Source organism: Coenobita brevimanus, chromosome 70 (genome assembly GCF_032717465.1).
Source record: "Coenobita brevimanus isolate Jiangsu-jjx chromosome 70, ASM3271746v2, whole genome shotgun sequence".
Classification (NCBI taxonomy): Eukaryota; Metazoa; Arthropoda; class Malacostraca; order Decapoda; family Coenobitidae; genus Coenobita; species Coenobita brevimanus.
Window position 1 is genome coordinate 3,239,879 of NC_137023.1, and position 24,808 is coordinate 3,264,686.

Consider the following 24,808-nt stretch of genomic DNA (forward strand, 5'->3'; position numbering starts at 1 on the left):
ACACCATAACTTTACTTTTGTTTACATTAACTTTCAGCTTCCTCCTCCTACACACTGTCCCAAATTCATTCACCAAACCTTGCAACTCCCATTCATCTTTACTCAACAGTTCTGTATCATCAGCAAACAGCAACACCGGAAGCTTCCAAATCTCACCCTCATTCATTAGAGCCACCCCCACATCCACTGCCCTACCCTGCACCTCCTTTACAACCCCATCCGTGTATATATTAAACAACCATGGAGACATCACACAACCCTGTTTCAGTCCCACATTGAGATCAAAGAACTCACTCAGCTCACCATCCACTCGCACCGTAGCCCTAGCTCCCTCGTACATACTCTTCACAGCACTCAACAATTTCCCCTCCACTCCATATATTCTTAATACCTTCCACATACCTTGCCTATCTATTCTGTCATAAGCTTTCTCCAAGTCCATGAAGGCAGCATACACTTTCCTTCCCTTCTCTAGATACTTCTCCACTAAACACCTTAGAACAAATATCTGATCTACACACCCTTTTCCCTTCCTAAATCCCCCTTGTTCTTCTCCAACTAGCTCCTCTGTCATATGCCTAACCCTATCAATGAGTATTCTACCATATATTTTACCAGTCACACTAAGTAGGCAAATACCCCTATGGTTACCACATACTTCTTTCTCCCCTTTTCCTTTGTATAAAGGAACAATTTTACCTGATTCCCAGTCCTCTGGAACCCTTCCCTTTTCCCAAGCCAATCTACACAACCTCCATATCCACTCCACAAGAATCTCACCCCCATACCTAAGCATTTCACCACACACTTCATCAATTCCTGGGGCCTTTCCCAACTTAATCTTCTTCATCGCTTCCACTACTTCCGCCCTACTGATCTCTTCCTCCCTCCTCTCATCTCTTCTTCTCCCAGCCATTCCCCAACCACTTATACTCGCACTGCTCTCACTCTCTACATTCAACAAATCCTCAAAGTGCTCCTTCCATCTCCTCAATTTCTCTCTCTTCTCCACCAACAATCTATTATTCCTCTCTTTCACTCCCCTACTATTTCCCCTTTCACACTGACTTACTTTCTTTACGTCCTTCCAAAACAATTTCTTACTCTCCCTCCATTTCACACTCAGATTCCTCCCAAACTCTTCATCCACTTTCTTTTTACTCTCCTTCACCAGTCTCATAACCTCTCTTCTCCTGCTCACATATACCCCTCTCTTCTCTCTCTCATCTTCTCCCCTACCTCTACTCACTAACCATTCACTATATGCCTTCTTCTTTTGTTCCACAGCTCGTTTCACCTCACCATTCCACCATGCTGTCCGTTGCACACCCTTGCATCTCCTCACTCTACAAACCGCCTCACACGCTGCGCCTATCTCTTCCGTGAATATCTTACATACGTCTTCCCTTCCATCTGCTCTAGCTCGTACCTTCCCAATCTTTCTTCCACTATGCTCTTATACCCTGGCATGTTCTCACTATCTTGCAATTTCTCCACTCTTCTCACAGGAGTTGCTTCCTCCTGTCTTCCCCTTCGTCTCCTCAACCACTTTCTTTGCAGCTCTACCTTGACCATCACTAAGTGATGGTCCGAGACTCCATTCTCCCACCCTCTCCACACTCTTGCATCCAACACTTGTCTTCTCATTCGCTCATCCACACACACGTAGTCTATCATTGCCTTTCGTTCAACAAGTTCACCATCCATCATCCTCATTACTATCCATGTTTACCGGTGGATCATCTTATGCCAAAAGTAGGTGTTGGCTATTGCCAATCACTTTCCAGCACAGATGTCCACCAAAGCACTTCCATTCCCATCTACATCAGCTGGCACACCCCACTGACCAACCACTCCATCCACTCGTACATTCCCAACTTTGCTATTCATGTCTCCAATCAACAGCACTCTCTCGCTCCTCTCAAACTTGTCCATACACGCTTCTACACTCGCCCAAAACTCATCATTCACTCTTGCCACTCGATCCTCTGTCGGAGCATACACACATACAATCGCCCACGCTTGTATCCCTACTTTCATCCTCACCCATACAATCCTTGCACTCACTGTTCCATACTCTCTTATATTCTCCTTCCACTTCTTGCTTATCATCAAACATACTCCCTCTCTTGCCCTCTCATTTTCATTGACTCCCGCACATATACCTAAACCATATTCCCATTCTCTCACCCTTTCACCTTTCCATTTAGTTTCAGTCAATCCACATATATCCACTTTTGCATCCTCAAGCACCTGAACAATCTCTCTCTCTTTCACTTCATCATTCACTCCTCTCACATTCCACGTTCCCTCCTAAGAATGTCCTTTGTCCGTTCCTTAGTCGTCAACGTATGGTCCGTCCGGGTCCGAGGTGCTTTATTCGCATTTTTAGTTAGTTCTTTTTACGGGGTGGGGCACTAACCCACCACCAACCCTTTTAGTCGCCTCGTACGACAAGCAGGGATACTGGGGGAGTATTCTTGAAACCCCCCATACCCACACGGATATATTACATGCCATTACCATGTGTTGTTGCATGCGGTGCCTTCACAGTAATAACGAGAAAAGCATTTGTTTCCACAAGTGGTTAATGTTTTGGTAAAGAGGTATTGGGAAACCAGGCCACAGGTGTTACGCACGGTGATGACACCCATATATATACACCCACCAGCATGCATATATATATATATATATATATAATGTGAGGAAGAAGGAACCAAAGGCAACGAGCCCGCAAAACTGTTCCTTCCAAGAGAAGAACAAAATACAAGAGAGAGCGAAATTCAAGATCCATTCATTTCGAGATGCCTGGACACACTGCGTTTGAAAGACTGGAGATCATAGGAAGCAGGAAATACAGACAGAGGGAGACAGTTCCAGAGTTGACTTGTTGCATAAATGAAGGACTGGGAGTAACGGTTAACTCTTGCATTAGAGAGTTGGACAGAAAAGGGGTGAGAGTTTGCTGCTAGACGGGTGCTACGCTCCCGTCGTAGAGGTGGAGGGATGCATGCAGACAGTTCAGAGGAGCAATGACCATTGAAGTAGCGACAGAAAAGAGATAAAGATGCAACAGTGCGGCGAAGAGACAGAGGTTGAAGGGAGTCAGTAAGAGGGGGAGAGTTAATGAGACGAAAAGCCTTTGACTCCACCCTATTGAGAAGAGCTGTATGTGGGGAACCTCCCCACACATGGGAGTTGTACTCCACGCAGGGGCGGATAAAACCCCTGTATAGAGTCAACAATTGTGCAGGGGTAAAGAAAGAACGGAGTCGCTTAGCACACCCAATCTCTTGGAAGCAGATTTTACAAGAGATGTAATATGATCCTCCCAAGATAAGTCCCGAGTAAATGAAACCCCATGCATGTTCAAGGATGATGCAGGATTATGCTGAATATTATTAAACAATAGTGGGTATACCAGTGGAAGATTTTGTCGGGTTGATAGGTGCAAAAACTGAGTCTCTGATGCATTAAAAACAACCAGATTATTTTTACCCCAGTCAGAGATACGAACCAAGTCAGACATTAGGTGTGCCATAGCCTCATCCCTTGTTTGTTCAAGTAACTGCTGAGATGGACGTTGTGGGAATCGAATGGAAAGGTGAAAGGTGGAGTCATCAGCGTATGAGTGGATAGGGTTAGATGTACAGCTCAGAAGGTCATTGATGAATAAAAGGAAGAGAGTTGGTAATAGGACAGAGCCCTGAGGAACACCACTGTTAATAGATCTAGAAGAACGATGGCCGTCTACAACAGCGGCTATAGAACGACCAGAAAGGAAGCTAGAGAAGAAGGCACAGATAGAAGGATAGAAACCGTAAGAGGGCAGTTTGGAAATTAAAGATTTATGGCAGACTCGATCGAAAGCCTTTGAGATGTCAAATGCAATGGCAAAGCTTTCCCCAAAGTCCCGAAAGGAGGATGACCAAGAGTCTGAAAGGTAGGTGAGAAGATCGCCTGTGGAGCGTCACTGACGGAACCCATACTGACGATCAGAAAGAAGGTTGTGATAGGAAAGATGTTTTAAAATTTTTCTATTAAGAATAGACTCGAAAACTTTTGAGATACAGGATGTTAAAGCAACTGGACGATAGTTAGAGGGTTGGGAATGGTCACCCTTCTTTGGAACTGGCTGAATGAGAGCAAACTTCCAGCAAGAAGGAAGGAAAGGTACAAGTTGATAGACAAACGCGAAAGAGTTTGCCTAAGCAGGGTGTAAGCACAGAAGCACAGTTCTTGAGAACAACATGAGGGACTCCATCAGGCCCATATGCCTTATTAGTATTGAGGCCTGTGATGGCAGAAAATACATCAGCTGAAGACATTTTAATGTTAGCCATGAGGAAGTCAGAGAGGGGAAGTGATGGAGGAACAGCACCGGAATCGTCTAAGGTGGAATTGGAGGAGAAAGTCTGAGCGAAGAGATCTGCTTTATCAGTAGAAGAAATAGCTACAGAGCCATCAGAGTAGAAAAGTCATAGCTTCACAGTCATTCAGTTATCTATATTGGGCAACAGAAAAATCAGAGGGGAGATTCATGCTGTCACTAATAAATGTTGTTTTATATTATCACAACCATGACGTTCCATTAAATTCCAAACACTCGTTATGAAACGTATTCCACAGTCATTCCGTCCTCTGAAGTATTCCAAATATCAAAGATGAATTAGACATGACAGCCCATGTATATGAAACTGAAGTATATTTTGATTACGTGTGAACTCATGATGATGCATATGTAGACATTTAGCGACATATTATTGATAAAAATTGACTATAACCCTATCACCCAGTATGTTATTCCCAACAGCTTCCACCCTTCGGTAATGCATGGTATATAAAACATGACAGCACACACACCCTCCACTACCCCACCTCCACCTCCAATCCACTCACCACCACCGTATGCTCTGACACCGTTGCCAGACTTGTGAAGCTATCCCTGCTGCTTCCACTTATCTGTTCGAATATTTACGGGGTTCGGAACGAAGACACGACTTTTTTGGCTGACTGGTAAATGTGCCACAGGAGACGCACTTGCCCGGAGACGCACTTGAACAAAAAAACTTCCACATACGGGGGATGAATAGATGGAAGAATGAGTAGTGTGCCAAAACATTCTTTAACCATCGTCTGAGAGTCTCATGCGGTATCATCTTATTTTCCTATGTAATGGTACAACTTGAGGTCATGTGAAAGAAAGTGTGTTTTTCAACAGATATCTTACAGAAAGCTTAATAATTTCACTTTTTTTAAGGCCGATTTTCTCACATTTCCCTAATACAGTCTTCTTTTCTGTTGTTGCAGGTGCACTGTGCATGGCTTGAAGAATACCACTGCACGACCAGAAGAGTTGTACCTGCATGCCTGAAGGGGTGGAGGGTGCGTCTCCATAGGTACGGTACTGTAAAAAGAGGTGATGTCTTATGCAGACGCAATTTTTTGAGGTGGAGCCAGAGGGTCATAAAGCTCACTGGTAGAATGCCAACCCTACCTCTATGTCTGGTATAAATAAGGTTGGGTTTCCTTCACCACGGACGGAGTTACCACCTTGAGAACATGGGGGGTAGAACAGTACCTATGGAGACGCACTGCGTAATGCTTATAGAGACGCGCGTGTGCTTAGGGTGGCCTGGTTGCGTCTCCTTATGGCGTCGTAAATAAACTCTTCTGATAAGTGAAATGCACGGTCCCCTCACTGTTTAATCATACTAACCTTTTACTTCTTTCCAGGTGCATGAAATCTGATCGTTATTACAGCTAGAGCATGATTAAAAACTATGTCAAGTGCACCTAAAAACAGAATTGTTTGAAGGGCTTTATTTTCCCATCTGCCATAACAGTATCAATCACCTCTTACTTTCAAAAGTAATTTAAGCCAAGGAACAACTAGGCCTATGCCAATTCTCAGAAAGTCTTTACTTTTTTTATGTGTCTCTTAGTACAGCTGTACTTTTGCTTCAGCATATAATCATAAGTGGTTGATAAATGACTGGTGTATCACTTCCCTGCATCATTTAAAGTCTTATGTTTGCGTCCTACATGGAGCCAATGCAGGAACTGAGTAATTTGAGATACATTGTGCCTTTTTTTTTAAATTTTGATTTATATGCTGCAAATCTCAATTACTTCTGCTGACTAAGCATTGTAAGCTTACAGTCTAAGGTAGTATTCTTTGTTTCTTGCTTCCTAGCAGCTATAGAGGTTATAATTTGGCTTTTTTTTTTTTTTAATACTACTGCGTCTCCTTAAGTCAAGGGGCGTCTGATTAGGGTTTTTATGTCCTAACGAGACGCATATCTTATTTGCATTCTGCCCTTAAACAATAACTAATAAAAGAAAAATTGATCATATTTTTTGAAAATATAACCGTTTAGCTATTTATCCTCCCTGCCCCCAATTTCTAATCTGGTACAGGCTGACAACAACAACGCGATGAAAAAAAAAAGGTGCGAAAAAATGCGTCTGCACTGGGCAGTCTACCCCCCCTGCCCCCTCTATACATGCTGTGACCAGCATGAAGGCTTGACGACGCACTGAGGTGAAGCGGGCAGTGAGACCATGTTACAGAAGGGGAATCTGGACCCTAATGCCAGTTGCTTTCTGTACCTCGTGGTTGCTCTGCACATCAAAGACGGTTTGGGCTACATAGTGGTATACTTAACTCGGATTCGCTTGCAGTGGCGCTCGGTACACTATGTTATTAGGGGCCTCATATCAAACAGAAACACCCCGTCCACTAGGAAGGTGGTGTAATGCTCTCCGCATCTGGCAACCCTGATAGGAATGGAACTTCACCAGGTTTCGTCTGGTGGTTAGGACTAACCGAACGCGGTGATCATTTTAGCTGTGCGCAGTTGTTGGTGGTATATAAGCAATGTCCCGCCTGACAATATATTAAATAAGAACGCTTTGTGAATATGGTAATAAAATAATTTCACACAATACATATTCGTAAATTATTCATATGAAACACAGGTTTCGTAAGTGTGACTTTCGACACACATCAAGAACCATACAACATTTACCGGTGGTCAGCATATAAGCCATTATAGCATTACCTGCATTCTCGCACCTTTTATAATAATCACAAAATTACCGTGACCTCCTTACCCCCTGGCCGTGAACCTGAAACTGGTAGACCTCTTAAATATCGCAATTTCTTAAGAGGTGACGCCAAAGGAGAAGGCAGGGTGGGGCGCCTGGGAGACAGGAGGGGGGAGGTGGGTGTGAAGAGGGCAATAGTGGGAGGGGGCTGGTGTGAAGAGGGCAATAGTGGGAGGGGGCTGGTGGGAAGGGGGCTCTACAGGAGACGAGTGATGGGGTAGGGAAGAGTGGACTGTGGCAGGAAATTTGGATGGGATGGATAAATGATACGCTGGTGAGATGGTGCCAGATCAGCTCAGTTTAAAGTAGATTATGGAATATGATAGTCAGGCCGTTAAACGTTACGGATATGCTGACTTTGGAACGTTACGCAGTCTACCAGCATGTTATATCGTCTATAGGACGACCTACTCCCCACTGGGTGGAACATTACACAAACCCTGCATTATTAGTGCATGGTGACGACTGTCATCACACGGTGATATATGAAAAGCCCCTAGAATGTTTGTCTGTGATGTCATCCCTGTTGTCATAGCCAGTGGGAGCTATTCTTCTTGCGTTTACGTAGTAACATCATGGACGACGACTGTGATATCGAAAGCAGAAGAGGGGGAGGAAAGAATTTTTTCTAGCCACAATAAATAATATTTAGCAGTAGTGATTCGTGCCTATGATTCTCGTTAATATCTGTATGGCGCCGATTTAAACGGAAACGTGATTTATCAAGGGGGGGGATGGACTGGGTCCCAGGACATTGGTGGCGATACTGGAGTGGGCTAGCGGGTGGGTAGAGAGATGCCTTATCAGCTGTATTACATGATCCTTATGTCTGATTACTGTTAACTCTATATTAATAGAGTTAATCGCGGTATGAAGGACGTGTAACTGTTAAGCTATCTGATTCACACCCTCAGAATCCGGTTCACTGTCCGGCCCTCCCTCTTCACAACAACTGCGTGCACTCAGACTTGGGTACTGACGGGGAGGAGAGATGGCCTTAATGACTCCCGCACCATGAGCAGCAGATCACATGTTTATTCATCAGCGATAGTGATTCATCTGACTTCTTTAATGGATTGCAATATACACCCTTACTCAGCCAGTGCAGCAGCTCCATGTTCGGACACTGCTGACATGCGTGGCTCAGTAGTTGCTCTCTGTGAACAGGGCAATGGTCCTTATATTTATCTTTATCCTGTCAATTTCATGCACTGTGAACGCTACTTGGTTGTTTACAGAAAAAGTGTGTTTGTATTTAATACAAGCGATTTCTGTAACTAATAGCATAGTTGATGTACAATTCACATGCTCAGACTGGATAACTGCTGACATTACAAGCTTGTTCCACCATTATTGGCTCGAGGATTTGTGAAGGAATGCCTGGGGCATACGACAGTTGCTCAGTATGAAACTAAATATAGCTAATAACCACTGGCAATGTGTAAAATCAACAGCCAAACACGGCATACAGAAAACGGTAACATAAACCTGGTTTAAGTAAATCCACCTTTATTTTACACTGGTGCTTTACAGATATAAATGAAAATCATAGGAACCATCAATACTGTCAGACTGTTCGTATTTATTGGTGATAAAGGTAAAATCTACATAGGCCTATCCCTACTCTCTGCGATATCAATCGTCATCCATGATGATACTACGTAAGAGACTACAAGACTAATTCCCAGTCACTATGGAAACAACTGTAACATCTGACAAACTGTAGGGACGTGTCATATTATTGCACATTAACAAATAGTCATCATACTCATAATACAGGGGTATTGAGCCACCCAGTGGAAACTGAATCGTGAATTGTTACAAACTATGACGTTCAAATACAAGTGGCAAACTCAACATAACGTTTCATGGTCTGACTGAAAAATTCCATATTTTCCATGAAACCGTGATTTGGCCCAGTCATCACCTTGTAATCTATCCCTCCCACTGTAGCTCTTGTCTACCAAAGTCCTCTACTCCATCATCCCTCTCCTTTAGCCCCCAGTTCGACCATAATTATCCTCTTCCGCACCCGACTCTCTCCTCCTGTCTCCGATAGATCCCCCGCTCCCACCCTGTCGCCCCCTTCGATTTTAGAGGTCTACAAATGCCCCGTTCACGGTAGGAAGGATGGACTTCACGATAATTCTCTGTTCGCTGATGGTTGTGGGGAAGCTGATAGCTATGACTTATATGATAAATTGTTACCTGTTCCATGGTTCATGATTCGAAACTAAACCACTCACGAAATCCGTGTCATAATTGTAAAAAAATTATCATAATCATGACATCCTGTTATCAGTATAATAAATGGTGGAATATATATATATATTATATTATATTATATTACTCTGACCACCAATAACTGCGCACAGCGGCAATAATAAAAGCATCCGGTTCGTCCTAGCGACCGAACGAAACCTGGTGAAGTTCCATACCTATCAGTATTACCAGATGCTTAGAGCATTACACCACCTCGCTGGTGGACGGGGTGTTTCTGTTTGATATGTCCGCAACTGTACAGTCAGTAAAAAAATAATAATAATAATAATAAATAAGTACTGGGACTCTGCTTTACAGTTTGAAACATGACGAAGAAGGGTAAGATGAGGTACTGTATGGACTATTTTAGTAACTATGAATGACTTTCTGTATCTTCCAGTTTTATTAAATAATAATAAATGAATCGATCTGTGGTTCACTTCCATGGCCACTTTGTCCACAGTTTGCACGCTTGTATAATCTCATGCTCATATTTTGGGATTCTACCTGTACTAACTGTATTATTGACAAATAGGGTTATTATGGTAATGATAAAGATGAATAAAATAATGATGGTGATGATGCTTCAATAAATGACAGCCCATTAGAATCTCCCTGGACTTTCCTTCATATTTTTTGGCATAAACAGATAACTGAAAAACAGCTGCAGAATTATAAGAAATCATTTTTTTCTAATAAGACTAGGCAGAGTAAAAAATGGCTGGGCGATTCTTACATAGGCATGGTACTGTACTGACCTCCGTAACTATGGTGGACTTGTATTGACTGGTGTTGTAGACTCTGGAGTGGCAAGCGATGAGCTCCTCCCCTCTGTTCCTGATAGCGGACACATTTGACATTGTCAGGTTGAATCCGCGTAGAGCAGCAGCGGTGTAGTTGTAGTTGTGGACCAGGCACCCCTCACGTTTGCCACTGGAACTGCAGCAATAAGTTTGTAGTTGTAGTTGCAGACAGGGAAGTATTCCAGTAAGGACTGACTTTATAGGTCAGGTGGTACTTTCATTTAGAAATAATGCACCAATAGCTCTGGAACTGTTTTTCTCTGTCTGTATTTCCTACTGCCTATGATCCCCAGTCTTCCCGCAGTGTATCCAGGCATCTCAAAATGTGCGGATCTTGAATTTGGCTCTCTATTATCTTTCTATTTTTTACTTGGAGGGAACAGTCTTACGAGCTTCTAGCCTCTGGTTCCTTCTTCTTTGCATTAAAACAAATAATTATTAATAAAGAACAAATTTACATTATTCCAGTTATGCCAAGGAGTTTCGATATTATTTAGAGGGTAATGAAAATAATTGTCTACCTGTTATGACCAAAAGGATAACCCCCGTGATACTTCAGTCACATTCTATAGATTGTAGGCCATGGAGGCGACAGTCGTTATACTCGTATGAAAGTTAAAAACAAGTACTTCCTATAGGCCTTCCAGTTGAAAGCATTGTTGTGCCACAGACGTTGCTAAATAAGAGGGTCCACAGACCTTACTGGAGTGATATAGCAAGTTATTAAGATAAAAGTATGAACAGACGAGTCCAGTGAGCAGAAAAATAAAGGGCTCAGTAAGCAGGATCAGTTGAGGAAGAGTCCCGTATGCTAGATTCTATATGGCAGTTGGGTATAAATGAAGATTACACTGCAAACTGTTTGTTAACCCATCGCGTCTGGCATACATTTCCGCCAACCCTTCTCCCAGCCGGGCGTTTAAGAGAAAAATAACCTTTTTTAAACCTTAATATCTCGGCTAATACTTAACCAAAAATAAAAAAAAACTGTCATATCACTCACCAAATCCTTCAACTTAGCTCATTGCCTCAGATTGTCCGTGAAGTGGTGTAGTCAGAGTGAGTGGGGAAAGGGGGAAAGTTTTGTTGTTGTTTTTTTTTGCCCGTGTCCGTATGCTTGGTTGACATTCGGTGGCACAATTAAGGCTTATACTAGCCTTCTGCTACTACTGCCATTACTACTCGTACCACTACTACTGCTACTGCCATTACTACTACTACCACTACTACTGACTACTATTGTTTTCTTTTTTTTCCTAAAAAATCACCTCCATCCATTGGGGAATGATACTGTGAAGATCAAAACCAACCTTTCTAATACAGTTCACCATTTGGAGTTGTAATGTGAAGGTTAACACTAACCCTCATATTACAATCCGTTGGCCCCAAGCATGGCAGCGGCTGTGGTTACCAACCATCTACTACTACCACTACTACTACTACTATTAATACTATTGCCCTACAACTACTACTACTACTGTATTATTATTACTACAACTACTACTACTACTACTGCTACTACTAACACTACATAAAACCTAAATAATTATATTGTGAACAAAATAGTTATCCACATACATTATATTATCCACTGTAACGGAATTGTTTTCTTGTGGTATGTACTTTTTCATCATAACATATGTACACACACAAAAACATTCAGTAAAAAATAAGGTACTGATTTCATCATGAAACAAACTTTCTGCTTCCATTATTCACATGAATATACACAGCGCTGGTGTGAGGCTTGCCCGACTGCACTTCTTCCTCCCTCCCTCCTCCACCTCCTCCCTTCTCCAGTCCACTATATTTACCACTATAACAGAATTTTTTTTTTTCTTGTGATTTGTACTTTTTCATCATAATAAATATACACACATGGAAACTTTCAATAAAAAATACAGCACTGAGTTCATCATGAAACAAACATTCTGCCTCCATTATTCGCATAAATATTCAGAGCACGACTGTGAGGCTTGTCCTACCTCGCTTCCTCCTGCCTCCCTCCTCCACCTCCTCCATTTCTCCACTCCCTACCTCCTCTTCCATCTCCTCATCCGTGCTAAATTCCCCCTCTCCAGGATCGTCAATACCCTCTGAACCATTCCCATCATCAGAAATAGCAGATGAACGAACAGGGGGAAACGATGGGTGCACAGTGGAGGACTCACGTGATCCACCCTCCTCATCCGACACATAAATATTGACACTCATCATGGTGGTTGCTTTCCTCAGAGGAGAAGTCACTTTCTCTATTCACAATTGGCGATAATGTCACCCTAAGTTCTGCCACTATCGCACCATCACTAAGGCCTTTTCATTTCTAGCCTTTGGACTTCATTGGTGTTGAAGTTGGTGGCTTAGGGCACTCAGCCAAGGATCCAGACACAGGCAAATCTTTTTGCATAGGTCTATCCATTATGGAGGTAAGCAGGTAACTGGAGCGTGACTCGGATGAGTGCAGGAGGGTTTGCCAGTGGCTGCATGTGGTGAAAATAACCTGCGGAATATTCAAACAATGCTGCGAAATACTAGATCATGTATCCGTGTCACCCAGACATCCTCGGGCCATCACGTATACATGACACCTGAAAGCCATGGGTTAATAACGATAGAAAAGATCCAGATTAATGTTGACCAGGAGTCTGTGGATAAAATAAAGTCACCACTGGCTGTGAACATTACAGAGTCATTGCTGTTTGTTAATATTAAAATCTCTTATGAAAGTTCGCTTTAGGATTTTTGTAATTTATAGTTTCCTCTTAAAAGTGTCAGACAAATTGTAATGGTTGGAACAGATACCAAGAGATGCTAAGACCTGGAGCTCAGCTCAGTAACTATGGCCTTTGAGCTTTTGGAGAGTTATTCACCCACACTTTTGGGATACAGTGCCCCCTGCATCGTCCTGGTGCACTTGAGCCAGCAGTTTAGTAGCTAGAGATGTTAACCATTAGACCACAGTGGGTGAAGGTATATCAAGGTCAGTATACCCGAAGATAACTTAGTTAGGGAATGACAGAGCAAAATATTCAAGTCTGCAAATATGATAGACTTGAACAGTGGAGGAGTTTGCCACTAAACCCTAGGAGGTACCAGGAAAAAGAAAAACATGACTGTACCAATAATCTGGCGAAACTTGACAACTCCCTTGCTTGCATGAGCTTTACCGCATGTTTACGTCAATTTAGACTGGGGTGTGTTGCTGGACACCTGGTTGGTTGGCGTTGAGCAAAGTGAGCTCAATGACTCAGTCGCCCAGTGCTAAATGAGTTTCTGGGTTGGCCTCTTCAATGCTCTGGCAAAAATAAGGCAGCTGCACACAGACATGGAATGGCCATCTTGACTCGAAAATGAGTGTTGAGAGAGTATGGGATATAGAAAAAGAACTGATGTCGCTATTCTCGGACTTGTTCTCAATAATTCTGTTATGAGGGGAGATGATGCTTCAACGAGTTGAAATTAGAGAAATTCAGAAGTGGAGAAAAAAGTAGCCAGCAATGGTCAGGATTCCTCTTGGGATACCTGGGACTGTAGCAGAAAAGGGACCACTAATAGGATTATTTGTGGGTCCTTGTCCATTGGAATCTAAGGTACTATTGCAGTCAGTCAGAACATATTTTATTTTTTTTCAAAAGACGGTGTAGTGTGCATAACATGAAGAACAGTGCAAATCTCGGCTTCTCATACGAGGCACCCTGTGGTAATAAGTATCCAATGGTGGGTAGACATAAATATGCTGTAATGCGTGGAAAGTGGAGGGGATGCTGGTGGAAAGAGGGATCTAGAGCCCTGAAAATCTTTAAGTTGGCCCTTAACATGGCTTTAAAATGTGGATGACCCAGGGGATCCACAGTCGTGATTGGGGATGGGGTAGTGGCATATCCGGGATTTTGTGTGTGTGTGTGTTGTGTGTGTGTGTGTGTGTGTGTGTGTGTGTGTGTGTGTGTGTGTGTGTGTGTGTGTGTGTGTGTGTGTGTGTGTGTGTGTGTGTGTGTGTGTGTGTGTCATGGGTGGCAAAGGCACAAATTTCCCCAAGCATCAGCTCAAGACGGCCAGCTAGTCGGAAATGCAGCACCAATAGAGAATTAATCCCTGCTTGTAATGGAAGTAATGTTCATGGAACTTGCATTAATTAGTGAAAATAGGTATCAAATGGCTACCGGAAACCTAACCCTGTGTACAATACATTTGTCTTCCCAGAAGACAGACAGATCACTTATATCTCAAGATAATGAGAACTGGTGAACAATGAAACAGAAAACAGACACTGATATTAAATCACTGAGTTAGACACACCCGTAAGCAGGCTTCACTACCATTTAAAACATTCATTAAAGTATTCATCAGCTTTCCATCCCATCCATACACACGCGCTAAACCTTTCACAATCTCATTCTGTTCACCTTGTTTTATATAATTAGAGAGAGAGAGAGAGAGAGAGAGAGAGAGAATTTTGTTTTAATTAATTTATTATGCTCATAGAGCGACAAACCTAGTACAGTCCTCAGTCTCTAATCATACATAGTATTCGTGACACGTAGGACACGCTGTCACGTAGAGTGAAGCTGGACAAAGGCAAAAGTGATCTTACAAGAAGGTGAAATACACCAGCATACACTGTGAAACAAGTTTCAGCACCCACCAAAGTGTGGGTGTCGGGCTAAAACAGTATCCAAGTTGTCATCATTTAACAAGTGCCGACACACATGTATTAAGTCCTGGCCCTGGGGCAGCAAATCACTCACTGAGGGACACTCGAGGCAGTAGTGATGGAGACTGTTGGCATTTGGACGGTCGCAGAGCTTGCAGGTGGAGTAGTGGGGTACGTCCCCCGCCTCGGAGACTTGCCACAGAGGTCTGTACCCTAGCCGAAGCCGGGCAGTCACAATATTATGTCTGCGAACCATGAGCCCATGTCGGCGATACCTCGGGGAAGAGAGTCGGAAGTGGTCGTAGTGTTGTATAGATACACTCTGTGGACGCTCAACATTCATGCGGTGGAGTGTGGGGAGAAGTGCGGCATAGTATATGATCTGCTTGTAGCAGAGAAGGGAGGGTGCAGCACCGTCAGGCAGCTGCAGTTCGCAGGCACTCTTAGCGAGGAGGTCCACCCTGTCGTTCCCAACTATTCCAACATGGGAAGGAATCCACAAAAATCGTATGCAGAGGGAAAGATCTTGAGCCGCTACTAACTGATGCAAGATGTGGTTGATGAGTGAGCGTTGAGAGGGGTGTGGAGACGAGATGGCCTGAAGTGCAGACTGAGAATCACATATCACAACACCATTCACCTGCCGCTGACGGAGGAGACTGACAGCCAGGAGAAGGGCCTGAAGCTCACAGTATGTAGAGCTGGACGAGTTGGGTAACCTGCGACCAACCCAGCCACCCTCCGGGGGCTCCAAGTCCGGTAAGTAGATGGCGCAGCCAGCACTGCCATCAGGCTGTATGGACCCATCCACATAGAGGTGATGTGTGTCAGAGACAGAGGAGGCGAGCGCAGCAATGTGCTCCAAAGCTAGCTGTTTCTGAAGGGAAGGTGGGTCAGTCTTTGAGGTGGGTGTGAAGGTGACATGAGGCTGTGGAATCCTCCATGGGGGTGGCCCATGATCAACCTCGGCCACGGTAACGTCGATGTGAAGACGCTGCAGGGAGGAGCACACTGTGTTGACGAGGGTGCGGACGCCAGGACGAAGTAGAAGGCGAGGAGCAGCAGGGTCAAGTGAGGCTCGCAGGACGTGGGAATAGTGTGGAACAAGATGGGGTGAGTGAAGGCACTTGATGCTGAAGGAGGTGACGTTGGCGTGGATCCTCTCAACAACTGAAGGAAGATTTAGTTCAGTCAACATGGTTACTATCCTGGTGGAGGTGGGGCACCCAAGAATGTATCGCATCACTTTGTTCTGAAACTTTTCTAAAGGCTCCAAGGTGGTCCTAGAGAGCTGGCTAAGTGCTGGGGAGAGATAATCGATGACTGACCGTATGAAGGTAATGTAGATGTTTCTTGCCAAGGGGATGGAGATGCCGGCAGCATAATTAGTGAGCCACTTGAAGGGGACAAAGCGCTGTTCTGGCCGGTGGAGGAGATCTTGGATGATGGGATGGACACGCTGCCGAGCAGGTATGGCTGGAGTGATGCGCACTGGCGTTCCCAGGTATAGGTACTGCGTACAGGGCGGGATAACTCTTTGTCCCACAGTAAACACCGGGAGTGTACCACAGCCCCGAGGAGAGAATACTCGACTCTTGTCTGGGGAGAGAAGGAGGCCACAAGCAGAGGACGACTCATAGAAAGACTGTAGGAATCTCTGAAGACTGGCAGCAGAGGTGGAATGCACACAGATGTCGTCAGCATAGCAGGTGATAGTCGTGCCAGGAATATCGGGTAGAAGAGTCAGCAAGCGGTGCATCAGAACATTGAAAAGAAAAGGACTTAAATCTCCATCCTGGGGAGTACCAAGCTCTAATTCCCTGGACGTGCTACATGCCCCTTGGAATAGCACACGTGAGGTCCTGTTACAAAGATAACCTCGGATCCACCGTAGGAGATTACCGTGTACCCCAAACTCAACCAGCTGGTCAAGAATAATCTCCTTGTTGGCAATGTCAAAAGCACTCTTGAGATCAAGAAATGCTACCACACTGGCGGGGGAGAGGCGGGCATACAGGTCCATCAGGCAATGGTGTGTGCTCCTCTGTGGCAAAAAACCATACAGGCTCTGAAATAACTTGTCTTGTAGCCGGAACATGAGGCGAGCAAGGAATATGCGCTCAAGCACTTTACAAAAGCAGGAGGTGAGTGAAATAGGCCTGAACTTGTCTGTGCCAGGTTTGGGAATGGGCACAATGGTACTAGAGGTCCAGGCATGAGGCACGTATCCCCTTTGGAAGCAAAGATTGTAGAGCTTCAGCAAGGGAGAGCCGGGAACTTTGAGGAGGAGGCGGAGGACTTGAAAGGTGATACCATCTTCCCCGGGTGCAGTCGTCTTACTCCTGGCAAGAGCATGGCGCAGTTCATCTTCAGTGATGGGTACGTCGTCTTCTTCATCCGGCCGGAGTAATGCAGCCATGAGACGCAATGTGCGGGCATTCCTGTGGGTGGAGAGTGCCTCTTGAACATGGACGGGAAGACTGTGTGACTGCGCCTGCTCAGACCAGGTAGTGATCAGGTCCTCTGCATACTGTGCTGGGCTGTGGTGAAGAGCACTTGGTGGTTTCCTCCTAATAACTCTGTTGATAAGGTGCCACATGGAGGCAGCACTTGTCTGGTGATTGATGCTATCAGTATACTTCCTCCAAGCCTCGGTACGGGCACCCTGCTGAAGGGCAACAAGGTCATCTCTGGACGCACGATACTGCATGAGACTGGCATGAGTTGGTTGACTCTGGAATGCGATACCATCATCCACAGCTTGCCTTTCTGCCTGGAGAATGCGCTGATCCAGTGTCCAGGCATGAGCCACACCGTGTCTTTTGATGTGCGGACGTGTCACAAAACGAGTGTAAAAGTCATGTGTTGCTCGAACCAGAGAGGAGTACAGATTCTCAGGCGACTGGAAGTTAAATGTTGGTAGAAGACTGGAGATGTAAAATATGTAGTTAGGGCAGTACTTTGGAGGAATGGTGATGCGGAAGCGAGTGTGAGGAGAGGAAGGTCCACTTGGTAGGGAGTACTGTAATCCAAGAGCGATGTGATCAGAGAAAAGGGTTTGTATAGAAAAGTACTGAACATGTGACGCCACCAGGCCAGAGGTAATGATGTGATCAAGCGTGCCTCCTTGGGTGTGCGTGGCACCCCCAGTAGGCCAGTGAGTGAGCCGGTGTCGGCGGATGTATTCGAGAAGAGGTAGTCCACCACGATTTGGGGAGGGGGAGGCATCACCTAGGGCGGGGTGCCGGGCGTTGAAGTCCCCCATGTAGATCATGCCTTGCGACGTAGGTGGTGGGAGAGCAGGGAGATTGATCTTTCCTGGAGCAGAATACACATTGCAGAGTCGAAGCTTCCCAGCACCCACGGTGATCTCGAAGAGCTGGAAGGTCATGTTGTCATCGGTAGAGCAGCGGAGGAGTTGATGGGGAATGGAGGAGTGAATGTAGCTCACGAGGCCATTCCTGACGTGATGGACATAAGAGACGAAGCCTGGGAGTGGGGGAGCTTCAACCCCGAGCACATGGCAGCCTACAAAAGCTTCCTGAAGAAAGATGACATGTGGGTGGTGACGACCTATATAAGTCTGGAGGGCAGTAAGCTTCGGGTAAGTTCCGATACCACAGGCATTCCAAGAGATGATGTGAAGCTGCATTCCGTTATTGAAGTCTGCCTTTAGGTTTACGGGAGGCTGGTGGGGACAAGGACGTCAAAGTGTTGCCGCCCGATGACATGGAAGCAGCGCTGCTCTGAGGCTTGCGGTGCAGTGGCTCCTTGATGAGTCGATCACTGAGCTTTTCAAAGGTAGAGGTGAGGGCTTCTAGTCTCTCGGAAAGGGTGGTGATAGACGTGATGACGGCATGGTGTGACTCAACGAGTGTGGCGAGGGTGCGCTCAGTGGTGGCTTGCTGGGTGGCTAGACTATCAATGCGGGTCTCGATTGCATCAAAACGTGCTTCAATGGCTGCGCAACGTGCCGTCAGGTTGGCAACGGCCTTGTGAAGGGCAAGGACTTGCGGCGAGGCAGCCAGGGTAGAGGATGGAGGTGGTGAAGCAACGCCTGGTCGCGACCATGGTTGTGGTGGTGGTGGGGGCAAGGTGTGAGGCGTAGCGTCAACAGCAAGCGAGGCGGCAGCACGGAAGCGCTTCAGGCAACCGTGCCACACATTGACTCCTTGTTCATTACAGCGGGGGCATTTCCACACTGATGTATCTGGAGCAGGTGGGGTGGGCTGGTCTGATGCAGGAGTAGCATCAGCGGTGGTAGGTTGGGTGGGGGTGCGATGTGGGCAAGTCCGGGAGGAGTGGGGGTATAGGACTACATAATAGATAGATAGATAAATAGATAGATAGAGAGACAGATAGAAGCAGGAAGTCAAATGATGAGAAGGTGTTGTGTCTGCGAGAATCTAGCAGCGCTAAACATGCTTACACGGAGGAAAGCTGACGACAGCGGCCAGTAAGGAGATGATGCAGTTAGCTGTCAGCAGTCCTCTCGTGAGAAAGATCTGTTGCCATGAGGAACATATGTGACACACCCCTACTACACCAGATTTTAGAAAAGAGAGTTTAGAAGGAGACAAGCGACCCTAGAGAGAGGTCGAGACGGAGATTAGCCTTAGAACAGAAAGAGAGAGAGATAGCGAGACAGGGAGGTAGCTACCCGGGACTTATACTGTTATACCTGTTAAATATTTCCAAGACAAATAAAAATAGTCCCATACTATTCTTTACCTCTCCCGTCACTACATGACATCTGGTGGGGAAACTACTACAAGATATAAAAGCCGCTCGACCACAAGTCTAAAATATACTTCTCTACAAGTAACTACAAAGTCTTTATGACATTTGGTAGCAGCGAACGTATACAAACCTCGTCTACGAATCAACATTAAATTCCTACAAAATATCAAGATTGAAAACAACCAACAATATCAGCTCCTGACAGTATTCTCTCCGTCCTGCCCCCTCCGTCTCCCAGATCATTACGCTGATGCAGAGGTCAAGAGATCACTCGACGCCTTGCACGTAGCTTAACGACAAACCAGCAAATCTGCGGACATCGTCTCCGAATTAAAAGCAAATTTCTACAAAAGCAACCGAGACTACAAGATTAGCTTCAGTTCTACAAAGTCTACAGCCATCTACAATCAACTACAGCCATCTACAATCAACTACAATTAACAACTCTACGTCGTCTGTATAATCTTCTACACGCACCTACAAGTAGCGGCAGTCTTCATCCCACAACGAATAAATCACTAGAGAAAAGGACCGAGAAAACTTCCACATAGAATAAAGGGAACAAACAAACGAAGAGTGAGACACGACTCACAACTCATCTTCACTCAAGTTACTCATCGCTACTCATTCACTCACCACAGCTACCAGTGTGGGAAGCCGACGTCACCATGTGCTGAGATGACATCACAACGCGAGTCTGCCATGCCAAGCAACGTGTGACTGACACCAGGCACTTCTCACCCACTACTCATTACTCATTATTCACATAGCTCCTACTCATATTCACTTATTTTCACAGTTAAGTTGGAAATTCGACGTTCTATGCTGAGGTTTGCCTGGGACAGCCGTTAACCACTACAAATACCAGGCCATGGAGTTTCCTGAGTAATATCGTCCATCAACACACCACTAGAATTATCAAGAGATCTTCAATCAAACCTGTATTTTCTTCCGAGATCGACTTTTGTATCGACACACCTCTACGATCTGTATCAAGTGGGTAAAATTATACTTGCTCATTTCTTCTCAGTGCTAAAATTAGCTATATTCAACTTATTTACTCATCTAGTTTGCTAGGACATAAATAAACAAGAGGCGTTTTTCATAACATCATATCTTAATGACAGGAATATTTTCGCCACCACCCACGTTAATACCAGATGACACACAAATTGCCACAACATCAGACTCACAATTAAGAGACAACCCACCCATTGTACAACCCACACCACACGTTATAGATAAGGAAACAAATACGGGAGTTTCGGATGATGAGTGGGAAACGCCTTCAGACGTAGAGAGTATCGGCTTTGCAGCTGCCTTGAATACGTATGCCAATATACTTAACAGGGTTCACCGGTCCGGTCATACATATTCTACCATTCCCTCACATAACGATAAACTCGTACAAGTTGAATTAACAGGGCAATCATTAAATATGAATCAAGAACCAAATACTGCTGATCTAAAAACCACACCTCACGTTTTTGTGTATCACGAGGATAAGACTGCCCCAAAATTCTCTGGCACAGACAAGGATCGCATTGATGTCATTTCATTAATCAGTCAGTGCGAACAAATGTTCATCAAGCGCCACATACTAGATGAACAAGAGAAAATTGCTATTTTTTCATCTTGCATAAGCCAGGAAAGATGTCCAGCAAGCAATTTATTGCGCTCCGATAAGCTACATCGTGCTAGGACATATGATGAATTTAAAACTGAATTTCTGAAGAAATTTTCTGGAGGTATGAACTTCTTGCCAGGTATAATTCCAGAATTACATAAAATTGTAGATCTTGTAAGGGAGCACACTACAAACCATGTGCTCAGTGAAATAACTGCTGATGTCTCCACAATCAAGAGAACCCTATTAGCTACTCTGGAGAATTCTAAGTGGATAACAGATGATGGTAAGATGTCCCCAGACCTCGTCGTGGACATCATTGGTTATGTAGCTGCCTTGTGTAAATTACCTGATAGAACCCTTAAGATCGCCAAAACAATCGCGTACACCCCGGGAATGTGCTTACTAGACTTAATGAACGAGGTAGAGATGCAGTGCAGTAAAGCAGGTGTGGTCGACACACATGCACATTCTGGTAGAATCAGGGTACCTGAGACAGTATCAGCTGTGAAAACATCAACACCGACCCCAAACAGAGAACAAAATCGATCGCGACCAGAAATGAGGCAGCCCAAACAAACAAAGACGCCTAGACCTCGTTCCCACGCGCCTTCCTACAGGCAGTTTCATAAGTTTTCACGCAGCCCGAGCAGGTCTCGCGCCATAAACAACACTTTTTATGGGAAATCACCTCGTAGGTCACAGTCAAGGGATAGGTCCATTCTGTGTCATTACTGTGCAAAACCAGGACACACAAGGTATGAATGCTTTATCAAGGCAAAAGAGGATAATCAAAAGACACAAGGATTTGGTCCTTACTGTAGGCATCATAGATACCAAGGGCACTGGACCAGTGATTGCAAAACAGTAGAAAAAATTGTGTCTATGTTCAAATCGGGGGAAGACCAAGTCATGACAAAAAACGAACAAACGTAAAGAAGAACAAGGTTAAACTTCATATAGGAGGCATGTTGGGAAATGAGTGTATCTTGATACCAGCTGTATGTGAGGATCAAAACGTTTCCTTATTTTTAGATACAGGCTCTCCAGTGAACTTAATAACACATGAAGAACTAAATAGAATTCTTAAAAATAAAAAGAAAGTAACTTTTCTGGATGAAGCTGATTTAGAATTATACACAGTAGATGGTCAAGAGATTACAGTAAAAGGTATGATAAGATTAAATCTCAGTTTCACAGAAACTACAAGACCATTCTCTGCATTGTTCCATATCGTTGAAAACTTAGCAATTAAAGCTCATATGTTACTGGGCTTAAGATCCATGAGAACTGAGAACATAACTATACTCCCACAAATGAATGGAATAGACTTTGATAATGAATTCATAGAGGAAATACTTTCAGAGCCCTCACCGATTGGTAGAAGAGAGCCAAAAAGAATTGGTAATATTAAAGGCTTTAACAAACATACACAAACAGATGAGTGTATAGATCCACTTACACCAGCAACCCCATCCTCCAGAATTAGTGACCCAGATAACAGTACTGATTTATCAATTTTTCCAGCCCATCTCACTAATGATTTGGTTATACCACCTAATTCATACATGAAGGTTACCATAAAGAGCAAATTACGGAATAGTACTGTTCTTGTCTTAGAAGAATTATGTAAAGTAAAGGGATTGTCAGTAGAAAACGCATTATGTCATACGAACGACGAAGGGCTAACTCAGATATTCATTATTAATCACATGAATGGGGAAGTTCAGTTGAAGAAGGGAACTTGCATAGTTAATATTGAAAAATGTTTCGCCCCTGTGAAGGAAATAAATATTGGTGGAGTAACAAGTGAGATCAAATCTACGGATAGAGAAAGAATAAAGAGAATTTAATTCACTCAGGTGAATTTGACGAAGAAAATGATTTGTTAACCCTGCTGGAAACACACAGGGACACCGTAGCATTGCCCGGAGAACAATTAGGGTGTACTAACTTGATTAATCACATGATTAATGTGCACCCAGAAACACCACCAATTTTCGTACCAGCTTATCGCATACCACACTCCCAACGTACACTTGCAAATCAGTATGTCGATGAAATGTTAAAGCTTGGAATTATTGAGCCTTCAGTTTCTCCGTGGAACGCTCCCTTTTCTTTGTGCCCAAGAGAAATGGAGAAATGCGTGCGGTAGTAGATTACCGTAAACTAAATAATCACACCATCCCAGACAGATTTCCCATGCCATTGCTAAGTGATGTTCTACAGAATATTGGTCCTGAGAATAATATATTCTCGACCATCGATCTCCTAAACGGATACTATCAGATTCCGGTATCTCAGGAGTCACGTAAATACACTGCCTTTTCAACAAACAGAGGCCATTATCAATATACAAGAATGCCAATGGGACTGAGGACAGCCCCCGGTACGTTCCAGCGTCTTATGAATTACGTATTGTCCGGAATTTTAGGACAAGGAATATTTGTTTATCTTGACGATATTATTATCGCAACGAAGAATATTAAGGATCATCTCAGGAAATTAGACTTACTCTTACAAAAGCTTAGTGATGCTGGATTAAAAATTAAACTTTCTAAATGCAAATTTTGCTTTAAGGAAATAAATTTCTTAGGCCACAAATTAAGTTCTAATGGTATTCACACCACTGATGACAAAATACAGGCAGTGAGAGATTTTCCTGAACCCACTACGACTGACGAAGTTAGACAATTTTTAGGTCTGGCTGGGTACTATAGGTCCTTCGTACCACAGTTCTCTCATATAGCCTTCCCTCTATTCCAACTACTCAAAAAAGATGCTGTATTCCAATGGGAAGAAGAACAAAAAAGGGCATTTAACAATCTAAAAATTAAATTAACAAATGCACCTTGTTTAGCATATCCGAATTACACGAAATCATTTCTTATTTGTACAGACGCATCAGTTAAAGGATTAGGGGCTGTACTGATGCAGGAAGATAAAAGAGGAAAGAATCAACCAATTGCATTTGCCAGCAGACAAACAAGAGGTGCCGAGAAAAATTATAGCACTACAGACTTAGAGGCACTTGCAGTGATTTTTGCATTACAAAAGTTTCGAGATTTGGTATATGGTTACGAAATCCACTTATTCACCGACCATAAACCACTGGTGGGTATGTTTAAAGAAAAACTCCTTTCTGGGAGGAGAGCAAGATGGAAATGTACAGTTGAAAACTACAATGTACAAATACATTATATACAAGGTAAAATGAATATAGTAGCTGACGCATTATCTAGGAACCCGAACACAATTCAGGTCGCGGCGTTACATCTCAAAGGAAATATCCCAAACCACGAGGATATCGCAAAGGCACAAAGACTTGACCCAGTATGATCAAAAGTAATATACAAGTTAGAAAGTGGAGATGACATACAATTACCCAAACTGCATGTCCCACTTGAACAATTCACAATGGTCAATAATACATTATACAAAATTAACTCTAAACAACCAAAACGCCAAAGAAATACTAACCAGTTGGTAGTACCTAATGACATGATACCCCAAGTATTACGAATGATACACGACAGCCCACATGCAGGACACCCTGGAAAGGATAAGACATTCAACCAAGCCCAGCCATTATATTACTGGCCTTCATTACGAAGA

At 44.0% G+C, this 24,808-nt stretch overlaps 1 protein-coding gene across 1 annotated transcript in view; it reads right to left on the bottom strand.

Moving 5' to 3' along the window:
* The window catches only part of LOC145406339 (organic cation transporter protein-like), a 92,200-nt gene that overhangs the window by 54,022 nt on the left and 13,370 nt on the right, over window positions 1-24,808 (bottom strand). Inside the window, exon 3 of the mRNA XM_080277501.1 lies at window positions 10,131-10,311. Coding sequence (XP_080133627.1) covers window positions 10,131-10,311 — 181 coding nt within the window. The remainder of the gene's footprint in view (window positions 1-10,130; window positions 10,312-24,808) is intronic.